This window comes from Periplaneta americana, chromosome 12 (genome assembly GCF_040183065.1).
Source record: "Periplaneta americana isolate PAMFEO1 chromosome 12, P.americana_PAMFEO1_priV1, whole genome shotgun sequence".
NCBI lineage: Eukaryota > Metazoa > Arthropoda > Insecta > Blattodea > Blattidae > Periplaneta > Periplaneta americana.
The window spans coordinates 79,004,060-79,023,273 of record NC_091128.1 but is presented as its reverse complement, the minus strand read 5'-3'; the positions used below and the strand labels follow the sequence as shown (position 1 = coordinate 79,023,273).

The following is a 19,214-nucleotide window of genomic DNA, read 5'->3' as shown; positions in this document are numbered from 1 at the left end:
GAATGGAAGTCAGCTGTATGTTAATGATCTAAACTTGACGTTCCTTCAGCCTGTGATATCTATAAATAATACGCGACACAAAATCTTCCCACGCTCGATCCAGGGGAAATGTATACTCGGCAGTCTCGTTCGATGTATAACAGTAAAAGTCAGACGGGATTTACCTCAGCGAAACCTGTTTATTGGCGAACACTCTGTACAAAAAATAGTGCAATAATATATGTGATGAATAAAGACTTACTTACTTACTTACTTACACACTCACTCATTCACTTACTTGCTTACTTAATTACTTATTTACTTACTTACTTACTTACTTACTTACTTACTTACTTACTTACTTACTTACTTACTTACATACTTACTGGCTTTAAGGAACCCGGAGATTCATTGCCGTCTTCACATAAGCCCGCCATTGGTCCCTATCCTGAGCAAGATTAATTCATTCTCTATCATCATATCCCACCTCCCTCAAATCCATTTTAATATTATCTTCCCATCTACGTCTCGGCCTCCCTAAAGGTCTTTTTCCCTCCGGCCTCCCAACTAACACTAAACACTACGTAGTAAAATACTTATTTATTCCATTAAGTCCACACCTGTGGAGTAACAGTCAGCGCGTCTGGCCGCGAAACCAGGTGGCCCGGGTTCGAATCCCGGTCGGGGCAAGTTACCTGGTTGAGGTTTTTTCCGGGGTTTTCCCTCAACCCAATACGAGCAAATGCTGGGTAACTTTCGGTGCTGGACCCCGGACTCATTTCACCGTCATTATCACCTTCATCTCATTCAGACGCTACATAACCTGAGATGTTGATACAGCGTCGTAAAATAACCTAATAAAAAAAATATTCCATTAAAATGGAAAATACGGAACACACATAATTCACGTTGATACAGTGCACTTATAAGTGCATTGGAATGGTAGGCCTGTTCCGGAAGATTTTAACTTTAAAATGATGTGTAGGTTGAAGTAATGTGCACAGGTAATAGTTGCACATATTGTTCTGTGTATTGCATCTAAGCATTCAAAATCCTGAAACCATTTTTCCGAATGTAGGTCTATTATTCCGCACGGCTACTTTTCGAATAACAATATTTCAGAGTGCGTTTTTCCAAAAGTTTGTTTCCGAATAGATATTAATCAAAATTACCTTTTTTCTGAATTGGACAAATTTACTAATGAGGAAACCTGTGTGTGGTTGTTCTGAGCTACAACAATATTAACATTAATTAATAATAATTTTATGCATTATAATATTATTATTGTTGCTGTGGTTATCATTAGTATCTTTGGTACCTCTATTTCAAAATTCACCGCAATCAACATGCAGAGGGAGCCTGTAATACTGGGATCAGGAAGAAGAGGGATGAAATTACTATTGAAAGGGTACGTAATATTATAAATATAAATCTGGTCGAGATGCTAAAATTTATTAGGAGTGTAGGAAGGTGCTTGCAAAGGAATGCTCTGCACGTGCTGCCACAGTTGGAACCATACAGAATTTTACAGTTATCAAAGGTGACGATGAATCACTGCATTCACATGCTCCAAACAGAGAAGAGGCGGAAGCTGAGAGTTAAACAAAATATTAAGCTAGCTGCTCAAGAACATCCAGAGCTTCAGCCATCCCAAATATTGAGAACTGAATTACAAAGTGTTCCTTCTGGTGTTTTTCCATTTTTGCTGGAAAGAGAAAGTTTAAAAAAGACTATCAGAAGACAGAGAAGACATAATCAACCTCTTAATCCAAGATCTTAACAGGATTTTCATGAAATACCCATCGGTATACAAAAACATTCAAGGGAAAAAGATTCCTATTGTATGATACAACAAAGATTTCAATCCAGAAATCTATGTCATTATTCTCGCCACTGAAGAAAACTTGGAAATTCTTTTTCGAAGAAGTACGTGGTTTGCTGAGGGAACTTTTAAGATTAGTCCAAATTATTTATGCATTTGTTTACCATAGTAAGTGTTAAAAGAGAATGGAGAAAGTTACACAACACACAATTGCACGCATTGTATTCTTCACCTGACATAATTAGGAACATTAAATCCAGACGTTTGAGATGGTCAGGGCATGTAGCACGTATGGGCGAATCCAGAAATGCATATAGAGTGTTAGTTGGGATACCGGAGGGAAAAAGACCTTTAGGGAGGCTGAGACGCAGATGGGAGGATAATATTAAAATGGATTTGAGGGAGGTGGGGTATGATGATAGAGACTGGATTAATCTTGCACAGGTTAGGGACCGCTGGCGGGCTTACGTGAGGGCGGCAATGAATCTTCGGGTTCCTTAAAACCCATTTGTAAGTAAGTAAGTGTTAAAATATTTCTGATCTGAGTATGTATTTCTGTTATGGTGCGTTGGCTTAGGCCGTTGTTGTTTATATCGGATTCCATATCTACAATAAATTATAATTTTGTGCCATTCGTTCTTTGAGTTTTTCTGTATTTAATGCTAGGTGTGTCAGCAAGATCTGGAGAGAACTATGATGAATATGATTATGAACACGTCCAAATTACCATACTATTGGTTAGCTAACAAAGAAGAATATTACTGTAGGTACGTTAACAGAAAGCCACAATTTAAGTCACACAGAATTGTGTGCACTCAAAGTTGGGTTCTGGCGCCTTGCCAGCCCATTTGAGTTGTGTGGATATAAAGGGAAGAATTGTAACGGTGTCGTGTATAGTTCCTGGGGTAGCTCAGTTGGTAGAGCATTCGTGCGCTAAGCGAAGGGTCCCGAGATCGATACCCGGTCGAGGAACAATTTTTCCCTTGAAATTATTCAAGTTTGCTTCACAGGGACCTTCTACCTGAAAGCCAGATTTCCATAAAGAAGAATATTCTTACACATTGTCTTACTTCAAACTGTTTTATCTGCAGCTGGAAATTTCGTGATTCATAACGTTACCAGCTACAGCAATGCTCGATTTATAGAAGGACATGATAAATAATGTGTCTGCGGTGTTGCCTGACACCTCTCTCTTTTGTTTCTTCCATTTGACCAAAGTGTGTACTGAATAATACAAACAGATGTCTTACAGGAGTAATATAGCCGCTTTGAAAACCGTCAGCTAAAGGTAGAAACGCATAATAGCGTTCGCATTTCTTTCCGTCGAAGACGTATCGAGCTGTTTCGAAGAACTGCAAGAAAATTCTTGCGAAGAACTTGAAGATATAGGCCTATTGGAGTACTTTGAAATAAATTACTTCAGTCCACACCTGTGGAGTAACGGTTAGCGCGTCTGACCGCGAAACCAGGTGGCCCAGGTTCGATTTGCGGTCGGGAAAAATTACCGGGTTGAAGTTTTTTCCGCGGTTTTCCCTCAAACTAATATCATCAAATGCTGGGTAACTTTCGATGTTGGACCCCGGACTCATTTCACCGACATTATCACATTCATCTCATTCAGACTCTAAATAATCTAAGATGTTGATAAAGCGTCGTAAAATAACCTACTACAAAAATTACTTCACAGGCCGAAGAGCACGGTGCAGAAGATGACTGTCCAATTGCTATCTGGAATCGGTACTCTCCGTAACGAACATTGTGCCAACAATCTAAAGCTCGGTTCCCACAGTGCTTGTTTGTGTGAGGATTCCAAGATGGCAGCGCTGATGGCTGCTTGCTCGCTGGAAATAATGCGCTCTGGTGGCTGCTTTGGCGGCTAGCGTGCTGGATTTCGAGATTACGTTGCTTGCTATTTTTCGTGTTGGCTTTCAGGCTGGAACCAAAGATGATGATATAGTATCACCGCTGAAACCATGTCGCTATGTTCGTCGTTTTCCTACTAAATCTGTTTTTCTCTATATTCCTTAGTTTCGAAGAAACAGCAATTAAATATCGGACTTCAGGTGTTTTACACTTTTTGTTTAAATACCTTATTACGACATTTACTATTGTTAATGTAGGACTTTAGTTGTTTTCCACTCACGGTTTAGTTTCTTTTTGATCATGAGTGTTGGCAACAGATGAAACAGCAGACTATTTCCAATTTGAACTGTGAGAAGAACCAGCTGCGTGTGAACAGTAACCAGAATAGTAGCAAACACGGGAGCCATCAGCGTACCAATCAGAGCACCAAGCTTGCTGGCCAGCAAGGAAACAAGCACCTTGGGAACTGGGCTTAAGGAAGGGGTTCATAATCCATTCTTTAGGTTTTCAGAAAATATCACACTAACTTTTATACAGCTTGGAGTGAACTTCAGAAATAATAAGGTGAGAGAGAGAAAGTTTTCTGTGGGAATTGAGGATAGGACAAGTGAAGCCATTACCTATACAGAAATGGATAATGTCACAAAAAGGAATTAGAATTATTGTTCTCCAGTATCACCAAAACAAGGAAGAAAATTGTCGCCTGGAGCCTATTTCACGAAAGTACAAATTACGAAAGTACAAATTTACAGGAAGTAGTTACTATAGCTACAAATTACAGTAAAATGTGTTTCACAAAACATTCGAAAATATTCCTGTAATATTGTAACAGTGATTTATAAATGTAGGCCATGAGTGATGTATATAATAGCTTCAGTTTACATAAAATTCATTGTATCATGCATAATGATTTATTTTATATGCCTAAATATGTAGCCTATCTTTTTACTTTGACTTATTTATATTCTTCAAGTTTCTCACGACGCATCTGGAATCTCTGATTAAACTGCGCCGAAGCTTCAAATTTAACATTAATTATTTCTCGAAATATTTTTCTACGGCGATTATATTAATAAATCTCAAGTTATTCATCACCAGAAGAAGAATACATGCTTTCTTATTTTCCAAATACACTTCAGACAATTTTAGGATCTAAACTAATACGATATAACCTCCAATTTAGCTATTTACCTAAATCAAGAGTAGGATAAGAATTTGTTACAAAATTTGTAAATTTGTAACATGTCATTTGTAAAATTGTAAACAAATGACAATTGAATTTGTAGTATCATGACCTGGAACCTATTATTTTCTAATTCACTTACATATTTACAAGAGTATCTTTGTGAAACACAAAAATTTGTAAATTTGTAATTTTCCTTCCTTGTAATTTGTAATTTGTACTTTCGTGAAATAGGGCCCTGGGGTAACTTCGTGCCATTGGCCACAGCTTCACTGCATTATTTATGTGATTATATAACTGTTACTAATTTGTTGGAATTAAAATACACGTCACCACTCTTCATTTATTTATGTCTCATCATGTTGTGAACACTACTCTGAATTAATAGTGTTCGAAAATAGTATGTTCGGAAGTTGGCTATCGAGAAAAATAGTAATTCGGAACAATCAATTCGGAAAAATTGTGTATAATTATTTTCGTGACGTTGTTTACATGTAGCATCAAGACTCAACCTTTTCTCGACGATATAATATTTTTATGAATTGTTTGATGGTTTAATATACCTTTTTGCTTCCTTTCCACTGTGGATAAACTCAGTATTTTCCTAAAAAATACCAAACTGGTATTTTTCTCCATCGTCCATTTAGCGGACTATTACTGTATATTATTACATCAAGAGCATTTTGCAAGTTGACACGAAGTCAATGAGCATTCAAATTCATGGTATAAACAACAGTACTATCAATTCATCAACACATAGACTATGAAAATAGTTAAAAGCACATAGACTATGAAAACAGTTAATAATGATAGACATACCATATACCGTTGGCTCCACAAAAGAAAGCGACGAAGGGATAAAGTTCGGCGCGATGGATTATGCTTGCGCCAACTATTATTTCTAAAGGCTACCATTAGCACCAATGACAACATAACTAAAGCGCCAAGGCAAGCATGAAAATAGCAATAAATGATAACACCGCTAAAAAGATTGAGCAACAACGCTACAAGGTTGTGCCATGCATAGTGCAAAATATTACAATTATTATCAACAAACACGTATAATTGGTGATGGTGAATTACCATTGTGGGGTATTTATAAAGTTTGTTCAAGTAGAACTGTAACTAAAGACAAAATCATAGATATGTTAAGCAAGTCTGGAAATCATACACATGAAGCATTGAATGTTCAGGCACTAGATAACCATGTTTTACTAAATAGTTGTAAGCGTAAAGCAGAAATCAGTTAAATGAGAAAACCAGTAAGATAATACAACAGGAGTTGCTTGAATTGTATAGCCATTTTGAATATTAGAATGACTATGTGCAGGAAACGAAGGATAAGGCAAACTCGGCTAATTTTGCAGTTTTAAGGTTTTCTGCCTATAGTTATACCCAAAATGCTTAAGAAAACTTCCATCATGCGGCAGTTAATTACTTACTTATTTACTGGCTTTTAAGGAACCCGGAGGTTCATTGCCGCCCTCATATAAGCCCGCCATTGGTCCCTATCCTGTGCAAGATTAATCCATTCTCTATCATTATATCCCACCTCCCTCAAATCCATTTTAATATTATCCTCCCATCTACGTCTCAGCCTCCCCAAAGGTCTTTTTCCCTCCGGTCTCCCAACTAACACTCTATATACATTCCTGGATTCGCCCATACGTGCTACATGCCCTGCCCATCGCAAACGTCTAGATTTAATGTTCCTAATTATGTCAGGTGAAGAATACAATGCGTGCAGTTCTGTGTTGTGTAACTTTCTCCATTCTCCTGTAACTTCATCCCTCTTAGCTCCAAATAATTTCCTAAGCACCTTATACTCAAACACCCTTAACCTATGTTCCTCTTCAAAGTGAGAGTCCAAATTTCACAACCATAAAGAACAACCGGTAATATAACTGTTTTATAAATTCTAACTTTCAGATTTTTGACAGCAGACTGGATGACAAAAACTTCTCAACCGAATAATAACAGGCATTTCCCATATTTATTCTGCTTTTAATTAGTTAATAACTAGACATAATTTTATTGGTTGGTATAAAAATAGCTCTATCTAAAACATGAGATATGTGTCTTTCAGGAACTCGTGTAACTTCGCAGTACTGCTCGGGCAATTTCGCAGTAACATTTCTGCAATTTTCAAGAATACTCATTTTAGTTCAAAACTATGTTTTAATGTAATCTAAACATCAGTACATGTTTACACATATGAACTGAACATACATTAACACACGAGGTAATGAATGTAGAACACCTAGGCTTCAATTATTAACACTAATAACGGGAGAAGGCTTGCATATTAATTGTAAATTAATAAATTTATCTAACACATATCTGCATTAAACATTATGCCAAAGATAGAAAAAGAAAACATGAAGTGTCTTACATTCCTTTTCCAACTTATTTTCAGGGGTCCGAACAACGATGCATCCAATGGTTGCAAAATGTAAGTGCAATGGATGGCAACGTTACAAAAATAATTTCATTTTCTTTACGAAACTGCAGAGTCTCTGGAGAGACATAGCTTGAATGCGAGTCTATAAACAACAACACTGACCGAGTTGGAGGAATGTAGTTGACGAAATGTTTCAAGAAATCCAGGAATATTTCTGAACTTATCCAGTCATTCTTGGAAACGGCCACCTGACTTAAGGGAGATGCATTTTTCTCAAGTTTTCGGTTACCCGAACACCGTTGAATATGAACAAAGGAGGAATGTTCTGCCCTAACGCATTCACCGCTAGCAAGACAGTTGTTGTTTATCCTTCCTCTGGCATTGTTTGAAGGTGGATAAACTTTGCTCCTTTTGATGACGCAATTTTTATTGGGTTTGGTAACCAATGAAAACCCTGCTTCACCTAAATCCCAAATGAGATTAGGCTTGTTACTCCGTTCTGCCTTTTCATACACACTTCCTAGCACATCATAAAAATTGTTCAAATTCGAGCGATTTGAAGCTGCTCTTCTGTGGTAGGACAGATTTTCAGGCTGACGCATATTTGGCCCATAACACTTATTAAAGGAAGTTAGAATCTGCGTGCCACTCAAACTGCTCTGCCGGTAACTAGTGGAAACTAGGTAAGAAATTGAGTACCGGCAAAAGCATATTACGAACAAACTATATTAGGTAAAACAACAAGCAAAGGTTCAAATTAATCATGAGAATGTGGAGAATTTATTAATCACAGTGTGATACTTACAGTTCCAAATATCTCGACGATATAATGTGCAGAAACACAACACTGCAAATTCACTCATGCTATCTCAGCAAACATACACCTACTAAAGCAAATAGTTGTATAACTTTCGCCAGAATGCGCTGTAATAGGATCTTCCTGCATGAAACAATCCCGATAGGTTCTGACATTTATCCGTAATTTTTGTGAGCTCAAACGAGCACGAACAACTCCGCAATTAATATATGAGATACTGTGAAATTAGACGTACTGTGAAATTAGCCGAGTTTGCCTTATTACTTTCTGTTCTCCCAAAAATTTGGAAGAAGCTGCATCACATTTGAAAAATATACAGGTTCTGACTAATAAACACGATCAATTTCTGTTTGTTGATAATGGTAGTAAAATAATTATGTTAAAAAGTCAAACTAATTTACAAGTTTTATCCAATGAGTAAATTGATGTTAGCAGATGATGCATCTATGTAGGGTATGTCAAAAATTTTCTGGGAACTATAGAGTTTGTGTAAGTACACTCGTTTTATTTTATGTCGTATTTATCATACTGCTCAGTTTGTGAATATAATTAGCTTATTTTGGCACCTATGTTGCACGAATTTACATCACGTGTATGGTACTTTTAAGTATATGTAACACGTTCACTGGCTCTTTTACAATATGGTCATTGGCGCTTATGCAGTTATTCCTTCCAAAATTTAGCACTTATAATCTACAATCGGCATGGTACAAAAGTCAAAATACCTGTCATTAAAAATTCACATATATTAGTAAAATTAACTTACTCGATATATGATGTGGGCACAAATAAAAATTTGTGCTAAATTGTACACTTTGATTATAGGTTCTACATTGAAGGGAGGTCTTTTTTTCATTAACCGAGGACCTAGATGTTCGACGAAGTACAGATATAAGATTACGATAGTGATCACTTTCCACGGAGAGCCCATCAGGAACCAGTCGTCAGTTCTATGGTCTGAAACAAAATACCATGGAGATAGCAAATAAAATCCATGTCTCAACTAACTACAAGGTGATTCAAGAGGAAGAGTAAATACTTTAAGGGGTGGTAGTATCAACTGTTCTGAATAAAGAGTTCATATAAATACTTTTCCAGTTTTCATTGGGTGTGGCGATACAGCCGTTCGAATGTTATGTATATATAACAAGCATTATACAAGTGACAAGAAGAAAAGACCAATTACTTAATGATTAAAAATTTCACCACCAGCTTCAGTGCTTTTCCGCTCTGTTGACAATAGTAAGTGTTGCTCTTCTCAAATGTCCTCTCGTACTTTTATGAGGACAGCACAATTCATAACACTTTACAACATGAAATTTGTCCTTTTTATAAAAATATGTGTATTCGATGTATTTTGTGGTCGCAAAGCGAATCTGCAGTTAGTTTTTGTCCAGCACGTACTGTTTCTACAAAATAAAAAGTTATTTAATGTTAGTGAAATGTTGCACTACTTTCACCTTATGGGATGCAACATGCCACTGAAAGTACACTTTCTTGACAGCCACCTGGACTTCTTTCCAAAAAAAACCTTGGTGCTGTTAGCGATGAACACGGGGAGAGGTTTCATCAAAAAATATCTACCTTCGAAAACCGCTTCAGTGGAAGATGGAATGCAAGTATGCTGGCTGAATACTGCTGGTCACTCATTAGAAAGATTGCTGAAGCTCTTTACAAACGTAAAAGATCAAAAAAAGACATTTTAATTAGTGAATTTTGGCCAAACAAAGGTTGCTTTATGTGCTAGTGTAACAAATTTGTGTAAATAAGTTAAGTTTGTGTACCATAATAATGGTATGTGTTAGAAAATTTTGGTTTTCAGAAATGAACTCAGCATCTCTCATTTACTTAAAATTGCATAGTATCACCTAAAGGACAGAAACAAAGTTTAAATTTGTTGTCCAGTGCAATGCGAACGATAAATTCGTCATTTGTGTTTACTTTCTTTTTGTACAATTCGCCTTTCATCCACATTCACAGACAAAATCGACATGGATGAGGTCAGGGGACCTTGGTGACCAATGAAAGCAACAGTGTAAGAACACAACTGCAGTCACATGTTATTCAGAGTGCTGAGTGTAATTGTTTTCAAACTTGCGTGCGCATTGGATCTGCACAAACTGCCCACAAACAGCTGTTTCTTTACATCCATTATGAACAGTAGACCTACTGTCCTCAGTCGATTTCAGAAGAGTGATACGTATTATTCCTTTGTACATGTCAACAGTATGCAATCATTTGTCGTTTCTTCACAACATTTTAAAGGCTTGCTATGCGTAACATTCAAATAGCTGTATCTCCACACCCACTGAAAATTGGACACACGTTCAAATGATCATTTTTTATTTAGAATAGTTCATACTACTACTACTAAAATGCTTACTATTTCTTCTTATCATCCTGGTAGTTATTTTAATAAACATTAATAGTACGGTTAAACCATAGTTCTATTCCTCTCACGAAAAAAATAATATTCTTTCATCGTTTTCTTGGAATTCTTATTATATTCTATCTGTAAGTTTATATATTAGCAAAATATATAATAATAAAATTCCAAGCTAACAATTTTAAGTCAGTCACTAAGCTTATTCATGCTTAGTTTACCATTGGCAATCGAACTACATTGACAGTTTTATGCTTCTCAAAACTAATAAGTGATAGTTCTTTCTTCAAATGAGCTTAATTATTTCATTCCTATATTGTGAAAAGTTTAAAAGGAAATGCTAGTAACCAAACGCTTACATCAATTACTCGAGGTCAGTATGGAAGAATGCTATTAATTACTATTAACATGAGTTCGCAATAATATGCATAATGTATGTATAATTTTCAAATACAAATAAATAAATGCCAGTTGAAACTAAAGCGCTATATCTATATTTATAATAATTTTCTAACTAAAGACATAAGCTATCGTATATTTAAGGTCGTTTTTTCTATTTTATATGGAAAGTTATTTATCTTAGCAGAGCATGCTTGACATGCAATATCTCCTGGTTCAATAGGCGTGTTGACACCCACGAGGTATAACATATTAACCTCAGATGTTCACTTTTTATTGCAAGGAGGGCAAGGTCTTTATTTTATCAAAAGTTTATGAATGAGTTTCATATTTCAGAAGGCTTAGTTACGCATCTATAACCTCTGCTTTCACAGGAAAATAATTAAATGCACTTGTGCAATAAAATTAATTTTTCGCTAGAAAATTACTTCGCCGAATACCACTCATGGTGATAATTTTCTGTAATAATTTTATTTCGTTTAGAAACACACTTGCCTAGTCATAAAATAAATTATCATGGTAGGAAGCATTCGTTAAGTTCAATGAAATTATCAGAAAACTACACATGGTATTACTGTTGATAATCTGATATATTCAGCTTATTTTACGTCCTTCATTAACGTAATTTAAGCCATTGAAGTCACACAGCTGTCCTTTTACACCTTAATGGTCAAATATGAGCTGAATAACACTTGGCTCATTATTATTCCTATTACGAGAAACAAAGTAAATAGATATGCAATTACAACCTCTGCTTGCAGATTGTGTATATATGCATACATAATGTAGTTAATGTTATAAATTATATCATGCCAAGTCATGTCATGTTTTATGTTGTGTTGTGAGGTGTTGTGCCGTGCCGTGTCGTTCCAGCCATCCCATGTCATATCATGTGTCTTTGTTTTATGTTATGTTTTATAATTGTTATGTTATTTTATGTTATGTTATGCTATGTTAGTATGTATGTACAGTAAGCAGAACCGCCACGAATTTCAGAACAAATAATGGCGTGGAAAGTGTATGGACTTCAAAAAGAAAGATCATTGCAGTACCATAACTACCCGGAAATAAATATTGGAATGTAGATCGAAATAATGAGACAAATACATTTGTGAGTTAAGAGATAGACTATGATGAAGGGAATCGAAATAAGTATGGAATGTCATCTATTATTTGAAAGTAGAGTCCGATATATTGAACACACTACACTCATTATGGGACAATACCACAATAAACATAAAGACCAATAATAAAGAAATCGCATTAGAATGAATAATAACTAAACAAGCTTTGGGATACTAGACTGACAATGAAACATGGATATTCTGCTAATGTAACAGACATGAGTTGGCAGTGGTTGTTGATGATTATGATGAAAAAGCATTTTTACAATAGACTTACATTATAACAAAATTTAAGGAATTTTAGTGGCCCTCAAAATTGTGTCCTTTTTTGTCTTGAGTGAAAGCCCAGTATCGTGTCGACATCACATTGCGGGAGTCCTGCCGAGTGTCAACCTAATGACAGGATTAAGAGTTATGACAAGAGGCTCAGAGCGACACTCCGAGAGAAAGAAAGAACAGTTAAGACCGGGAGACAGTGAAAAAAAGCAGGGAGAATGGGATGGGGTTACTGAGAAGAGAATGACAGAGAGAGGGAGAGCAACAGAGAGGAAGAAGAGAGAGAGAGGTAGGCAGCAGAGAGACTTATGAGGATAGGAAGAGGGCGAAGGGTAAGAGGGAGAGAGATAATTAAAGAGAGAAAGGGGTGAAATAGCAGAAACAAATATACATAAATAATGTAAATAAATTTCGGAAAACGTATTAGTGTCTTTCACGTGTTAAATTTTATATTACCTTGTTAATATGTTTCGGCCTGCTACTGGCCATCTTCAGAACATCTTCCATCTCACTCAAGAAACTGAATTACAACATCGCATACAGAACAAATAATACTCCACAAAAACATCTCAACACACAAACAACACAAACAAACAAATACAACCACACAGGCGTTTACAAACTCAAATGTAACACCTGCAACAACTTCTACATAGGACAGCTAGGCAGATCATTTCAAATACGTTACAAACAACACATTACAGCCATAACAAAATTACAAAACACTTCCACATATGCAGAACACATCGCAAATGCTAACCACACATACAGAGACATCAACACAGACATGGAAATTCTACACATCCAAGCAAAGAGCCAGAAACTAGAACAATATGAAATATACCGACACAACAACACATCCAAATGAAATTCTCAACACACAACTCAATTTCAGAACACACACACTCTTTGACTCCACATTACACTACACAAACACACCCCCACAGAAAACAAAACAAAAGGCTCCAAGACCAGCAACAACCAGTTCTGAAGATGGCCAATAGCAGGCCGAAACATATTAACAAGTTAATATAAAATTTAACACGTGAAAGACACTAATATGTTTTCCGAAGTGATACAATGTTAAAAGTTGTGTGATCAAGATGTATAAATAAATTTGTCATAAAATTGTTTCTTCCCGCTCAGACATTTTTCAATTTAAATACTCAACCTAGAAATCGTCATGATACAAAATGGAAAATAAAAATGTATTACAGTTATTCGTTATACCTAAAGATATAGCAGTTTTATGTAACTGTGTCAAATGAATAATTATGCGTAATCATTGTGTAATAGGAAACCTTTATCTTGTGCAACTAAACAATCTTCCACTATTGAAAACAGTTAATTATGTCAAAATGATCAGTTTTATTAAAATTAATAGCCTATATTTCCATCGGTATTACCGTTTATAATCAGTTTTCTTTAACTATTATTCAAAACATATAAATGGAATTACGTACTTGCTGTGCACCCAAACAATTAAATTTTTTCTGAATTGCACACAATATACATAATTTTCTTTATAGTCCCATAACAATTTAGATTGATGTACGGTGTTAGTCATAACCTTTACCTTGTAGTCCGACGTAAAAGAAACCCCATATAAACAAATCTATCTACTACATGAAGGGTTCAGAACCATAGTGGGCCAAGCGCCATTTACTGAAGACGTAGAAAACAAGGGTTACAATTAAGTTATTACCATAATTCAATGGAAACATATAATACATTAAAACTAACTTATATGTTAATCTTCATTAAACTATAGTATTCACTTAACTTTAACCATTGCTTTCTCCATTTTTAATAAATGGCTTTTGGCCCTCTATGGCTCTGAACCCTTCATATCGCCTTTAATTATTCATTTTTACATATATCTCACAGCAATAATTTGTGTATCCACAATTTGCCTCCCGGACAGCACTCCATTTTTCAGGATAAGAATGTAATCATGGGACAATTTGCCTCCCGGACAGCACTCCATCTTTCGGGATAAAAAGTAATCATGGGACAATTTGCCTGCCCGACAGCACTCCATCTTTCAGGATAAGAATGTAACCATGGGACAATTTGCCTCCTGGATAGCACTCCATCTTTCAGGATAGGAATGTAATCGTGGGACAATTTGCCTCCCGGACAACACTCCATGTTTTAGGACAAGAATGTAATCCTGGGACAATTTGCCTCCCGGACAGCACTCCATCTTTCAGGATAAGAATGTAATCATGGGACAATTTGCCTCTCGGACAGTACTCCATCTTTCAGGATAAGAATGTAATCATGGGACAATTTGCCTTCCTAACAGCACTCCATCTTTCAGGATAGGAATGTAATCATGGGACAATTTGCCTCCCGGATAGCACTCCATCTTTCAGAATAGGAATGTAATCATGGGACAATTTGCCTCCCGGATAGCACTCCACCTTTCAGAATAGGAATGTAATCATGGGACAATTTGCCTCCCGGATAGCACTCCATCTTTCAGGATAAGAATGTAATCATGGGACAATTTGCCTTCCTAACAGCACTCCATCTTTCAGGATAGGAATATAATCATGGGACAATTTTCCTCCGGGACAGCACTCCATCTTTCAAAATAGGAATGTAATCATGGGACAATTTGCCTCCCGGATAGCACTCAATCTTTCAGGATAAGAATGTAATCATGGGACAATTTGCCTTCCGGACAGCACGCCATCTTTCAGGATAGGAAATTAATCATGGGACAATTTGCCTCCCGGACAACACTCCATCTTTCAGGATAAGAATGTAATCCTGGGACAATTTGCCTCCCGGACAGCACTCCATCTTTCAGGATAAGAATGTAATCATGGGACAATTTGCCGCCCGGACAACACTCCATGTTTCAGGATAAGAATGTAATCATGGGACAATTTGCCTCCCGGACAGTACTCCATCTTTCAGGATAAGAATGTAATCATGGGACAATTTGCCTCCAGGACAGCACTCCATCTTTCAAAATAGGAATGTAATCATGGGACAATTTGCCTCCCGGATAACACTCCATCTTTCAGGATAAGAATGTAATCATGGGACAATTTGCCTTCCGGACAGCACGCCATCTTTCAGGATAGGAAATTAATCATGGGACAATTTGCCTCCCGGACAACACTCCAGCTTTCAGGATAAGAATGTAATCCTGGGACAATTTGCCTCCCGAACAGCACTCCATCTTTCAGGATAAGAATGTGATCATGGGACAATTTTCCTTCCTAACAGCACTCCATCTTTCAGGATATGAATGTAATCATGAGTAAAAAAATTGGGGTGTGGCTGTGTTGGAGACTCGGCCGTGGGTCTTACGTCAATACGTCTGACTTAAATCGACAAATCTAGATGAGATCTTTCGTTTGGCATCAAAATTATCGCGCTAGCATATCGGAGTCACGTGATATACTGTCCGGAAATTTTCGTCCAGGTCCAAAATGTCCGCCAGTCACCACGGAACTATAGCCGTGCCTCGCCAATGCACGGCGCAAACTCAAGGTCATGCTCCCATCGTGATCGTATACCTGATAGAACGAGACCATATTTAAATCGTGTTATTAGTCATGAAATTAAAATGTCTGAATGGATCACCCTGTAAATGTTACTTCGCTCTTTCGTTCTGGTACCCCATGTGTCGGTCTGATTTTAAAGACATATACTGTCGAAAATATTGCAAGACCTTTAGAACCGCTGAGATGTGTGCCATCAGTGTGAGCCAGAAATATTTATTATGTCCTCTTCCTGCATCATCAGAGTCTATACTTCAGCCTTCAATACTGCCTAAAAATGCTCAGTCACGTTAAGATCTGGTGATACATCAGACCATTTTGCGTTCCCGAAGAAATTCTGTTGTTGCGTTGTGTCTGCTTTAAACCATAGTGCTTTATAGTGAGGGTCAAGGGTGTTACAAGGATCTTACAAAACCTTCCTGAAATAATCGTAATTCCATTATACACCCCCTATGATAACACTGGTCAACAGCCATTTTGCGCGAGACATAAAAATAACAAATTATTACTAATTTCGACCTCCTGAATTCAAAAATAACCACCAAAATGTTCCATCAGTTTGGGTTTTCGAGATGCACAGTATAATTCATTTTATACGCATTCTATTTTTTTTTAAAATTACCGTATTTCGTGTGTAACTACTTTTTGTTTTACAAATGTGACGACCCATTATGTGAAAACAATATTAGTATAAGTAGGCCACCATGTTAGAAGCACTTGTAGAAACTAAAATTATTTTATTTCTCTTCGCTTGAGTTTACCTGATTTTACTTGAGATGTGCATTTCTTTCATTGTGAGCTTTAATGACATTACTGTACTTTATATATTGCAATAGACCACCTTGTCAAAACGACTTCTAGAAGCGGAAATTGTTTTATTGCCCTTTTCGGTTCCATTTGGAGGGGAGAAACAGATTTTCTATATGAAATCACTTCTCTTTACTAGGAGATTTCCGTGGTGTTAATATTCTGTGTAAGACGTGTATTTCTTTAAAGTGTATTTTAATGATAATATTCAAAGTACGAATGGTTTATATGTGCGGATTTGAAAGTTGTAGCATTGCTTCTTGGAATGCAATTACGCTACCTACACAAACTTTTGCTGCTTTCTGTGCGAATGGGACAGTCGCGCTCGAGATAAGCATTATAGAATAAAACGACAATGACTAGAGCCAAGGAAGAAATATATTGTACATCAACCCATTGTACCTCAAAGTAAAGTAATTTTACTCCCTTCACACATTAAGTTACAGTTAATAAAGAATTTTGTTAAAGGGATGAATCATAAAGCTGAAGCACTTAAATGAATCCATGAAAAATTTCCTGCAATTAGTGACTCGAAAATAAAAGAGGGAGCTTTCAATGGACCACAAATTAGAGAAATAATGGACAATCACTTCGAATCTTTGTTGGAAGGAAAAGAGAAAGCCGCCTGGATTGCATTCAAGTAGATTGTATTAAGTTTTCTGGGTAACCGTAGAGGTGAGAACTATGAATAACTTGTGCAAAATTTACTGCTGGCTTATGAAACTGTGGGTTGTAACATGTGCCTGAAAATTCACTTCCTTCACTTCCATCTTGACTTTTCCCCCGAGAATTGTGATGATTTCAGTGATGAGTATGGTGAGCGCTTTCATCAAGAAATTTCAACTATGGAAAAAAGATACCAAGGACAGTGGAGTGCCAATGTGCTAGCAGAGAATTGTTGAACTTTATCTCATGATTTATCTGATGCCCAGTATGGAAGAAAATGCAGAAAAAGAAAGCTGTAATCTTCTGAACAGTGAATATTTAACGTTATTGTCATTATTTATATATATATATAGCAGTATTTTGAATAGATATAAATTCGAAAATTTCTCAAAGATCGTAACCAACAACAGTTTTTTATTATATTCGTATTCAGGAGGCTCAAATTATATAGAAAACATGTATCACATGCCCAGCGCAAAAAAAAAAAAAAAAAAAAAAAAAAAAAGTTAAAATTTGTTACGCAGTGTAATCCACATAAGATTGCTTGCTCTCCGGGAGTAAATTATGGACACACAAATAAATGATGTGAATAGGTCTATGTATAACAGCCAAAGGAGTTTACGTGAGTTTGCTTTTACGTTGGACTTCTAGGCAAAGGTTATGACGACCAACCATGTATGTTATTAAATTTACGTGTCACATAAAAAAACCTTTTTTTTTCCTATTTGCGAAAGTATGTAAGCCTACTTAGCGTATTTAAAACTGATATATTTGTTGAAAAGTGAGTAATAGCTCACACATAATATTCCAAGCCTAATTACTTTTTTTCTAACAACAGATAATTCTATGAATCAGAGTCTTCTGTACACGAGAGCTAGTTTTCCTACTCACCAAGAATTTCACATTGTTTCACAATTGGAAGAAAAATTTCTACAATGGCAGCAAAGTCAATACTTCGAGAAAATCGCTCCAACAGAGCCTTTGCAAAAGTAAATAGGAAACAAAAATTCCTAATACTAGATTTATTACAAGATTCTACTACTTACCCGTGACTTCATCCCAGTAACGACTGCAATTATTGTACAAATTCTTGATATCTTGAAGCATTTTAACTGAAACAGAAATAATGATCGTCACTATTCAGATTTCTCGAATGCGTGTAAATAAATAATATTATTTATCCTCGATCAGTTTTAGTAACATCACAAGGCGCGCGGTTCACCACACACATTGCTACGTTCAACTGAGTTTCCAAAGGTTTAAAAAAAAATCCTTCACGTGGCATAATAAATAGTCTCGCTTCGAGGTTAAAATGTCCAATCCAAAACGTCCAGAGGAAAAGATGTCCATACGCAAAAATTTACAGTGAAAATTTTCCAAGGAAAAAATTTCCATGGACAAACAGAAAAATGTCCACTACTGAATGTCTTTGAACAAAAATTTTCAATGCATTATATCGCATTATAGCCGTTGCTGAGCAAATTCGGGAAATTTTCTGTTACAAACTTTAATTAACTTAATGCCTCAAATCACTCATTTGCAAAAAAAAATGATAAAAGATGCATACATGTACCACTGTCATTCGACAAGTAGAGATAGCCATGAATCAACGAATTATATTACTACAGAGTGGTTACCTCTACTTCTTCCCCTGACTTATTTTATTTTCGTTTTGAAATTTCAAACTGTGCATAGTTATAGCATGAATGGCCGTACGGGCTCGTGCGAAAGATCTTGTGTACATGAGTTTGTATTATTTATTATGCATCAGTAAATGCACTTATCTATCTATCTATCTATCTATCTATCTATCTATCTATCTATCTATCTATCTATCTATCTATCTATCTATCTATCTATCTATCTATCTATCTATTGTCCACACCTGTGGAGTAACGGTTAGAGCGTCTAGCCGTGAAACCAGGTGGCCCGGGTTCGATTCCCGGTCGGGGCAAGTTGCCTGGTTGAGGTTT

General features: G+C 36.3%; 1 protein-coding gene across 3 annotated transcripts in view; it reads right to left on the bottom strand.

The window, feature by feature from the left end:
• LOC138710592 (very long chain fatty acid elongase 7-like) overlaps nucleotides 1-19,214 on the bottom strand; it is an 86,231-nt gene that overhangs the window by 31,886 nt on the left and 35,131 nt on the right. Inside the window, exons 3-5 of one of the 3 annotated variants that reach the window (XM_069841587.1) lie at nucleotides 18,288-18,353; nucleotides 12,249-12,364; nucleotides 8,832-9,022 (exon numbers count right to left, since the gene is read on the bottom strand). In XM_069841587.1, the coding sequence (XP_069697688.1) occupies nucleotides 8,832-8,996 (165 nt within the window). In that variant the 5' untranslated portion in view covers nucleotides 8,997-9,022; nucleotides 12,249-12,364; nucleotides 18,288-18,353. The remainder of the gene's footprint in view (nucleotides 1-8,831; nucleotides 9,023-12,248; nucleotides 12,365-18,287; nucleotides 18,354-19,214) is intronic. The other 2 variants (XM_069841586.1, XM_069841588.1) reach the window with 2 other exon arrangements.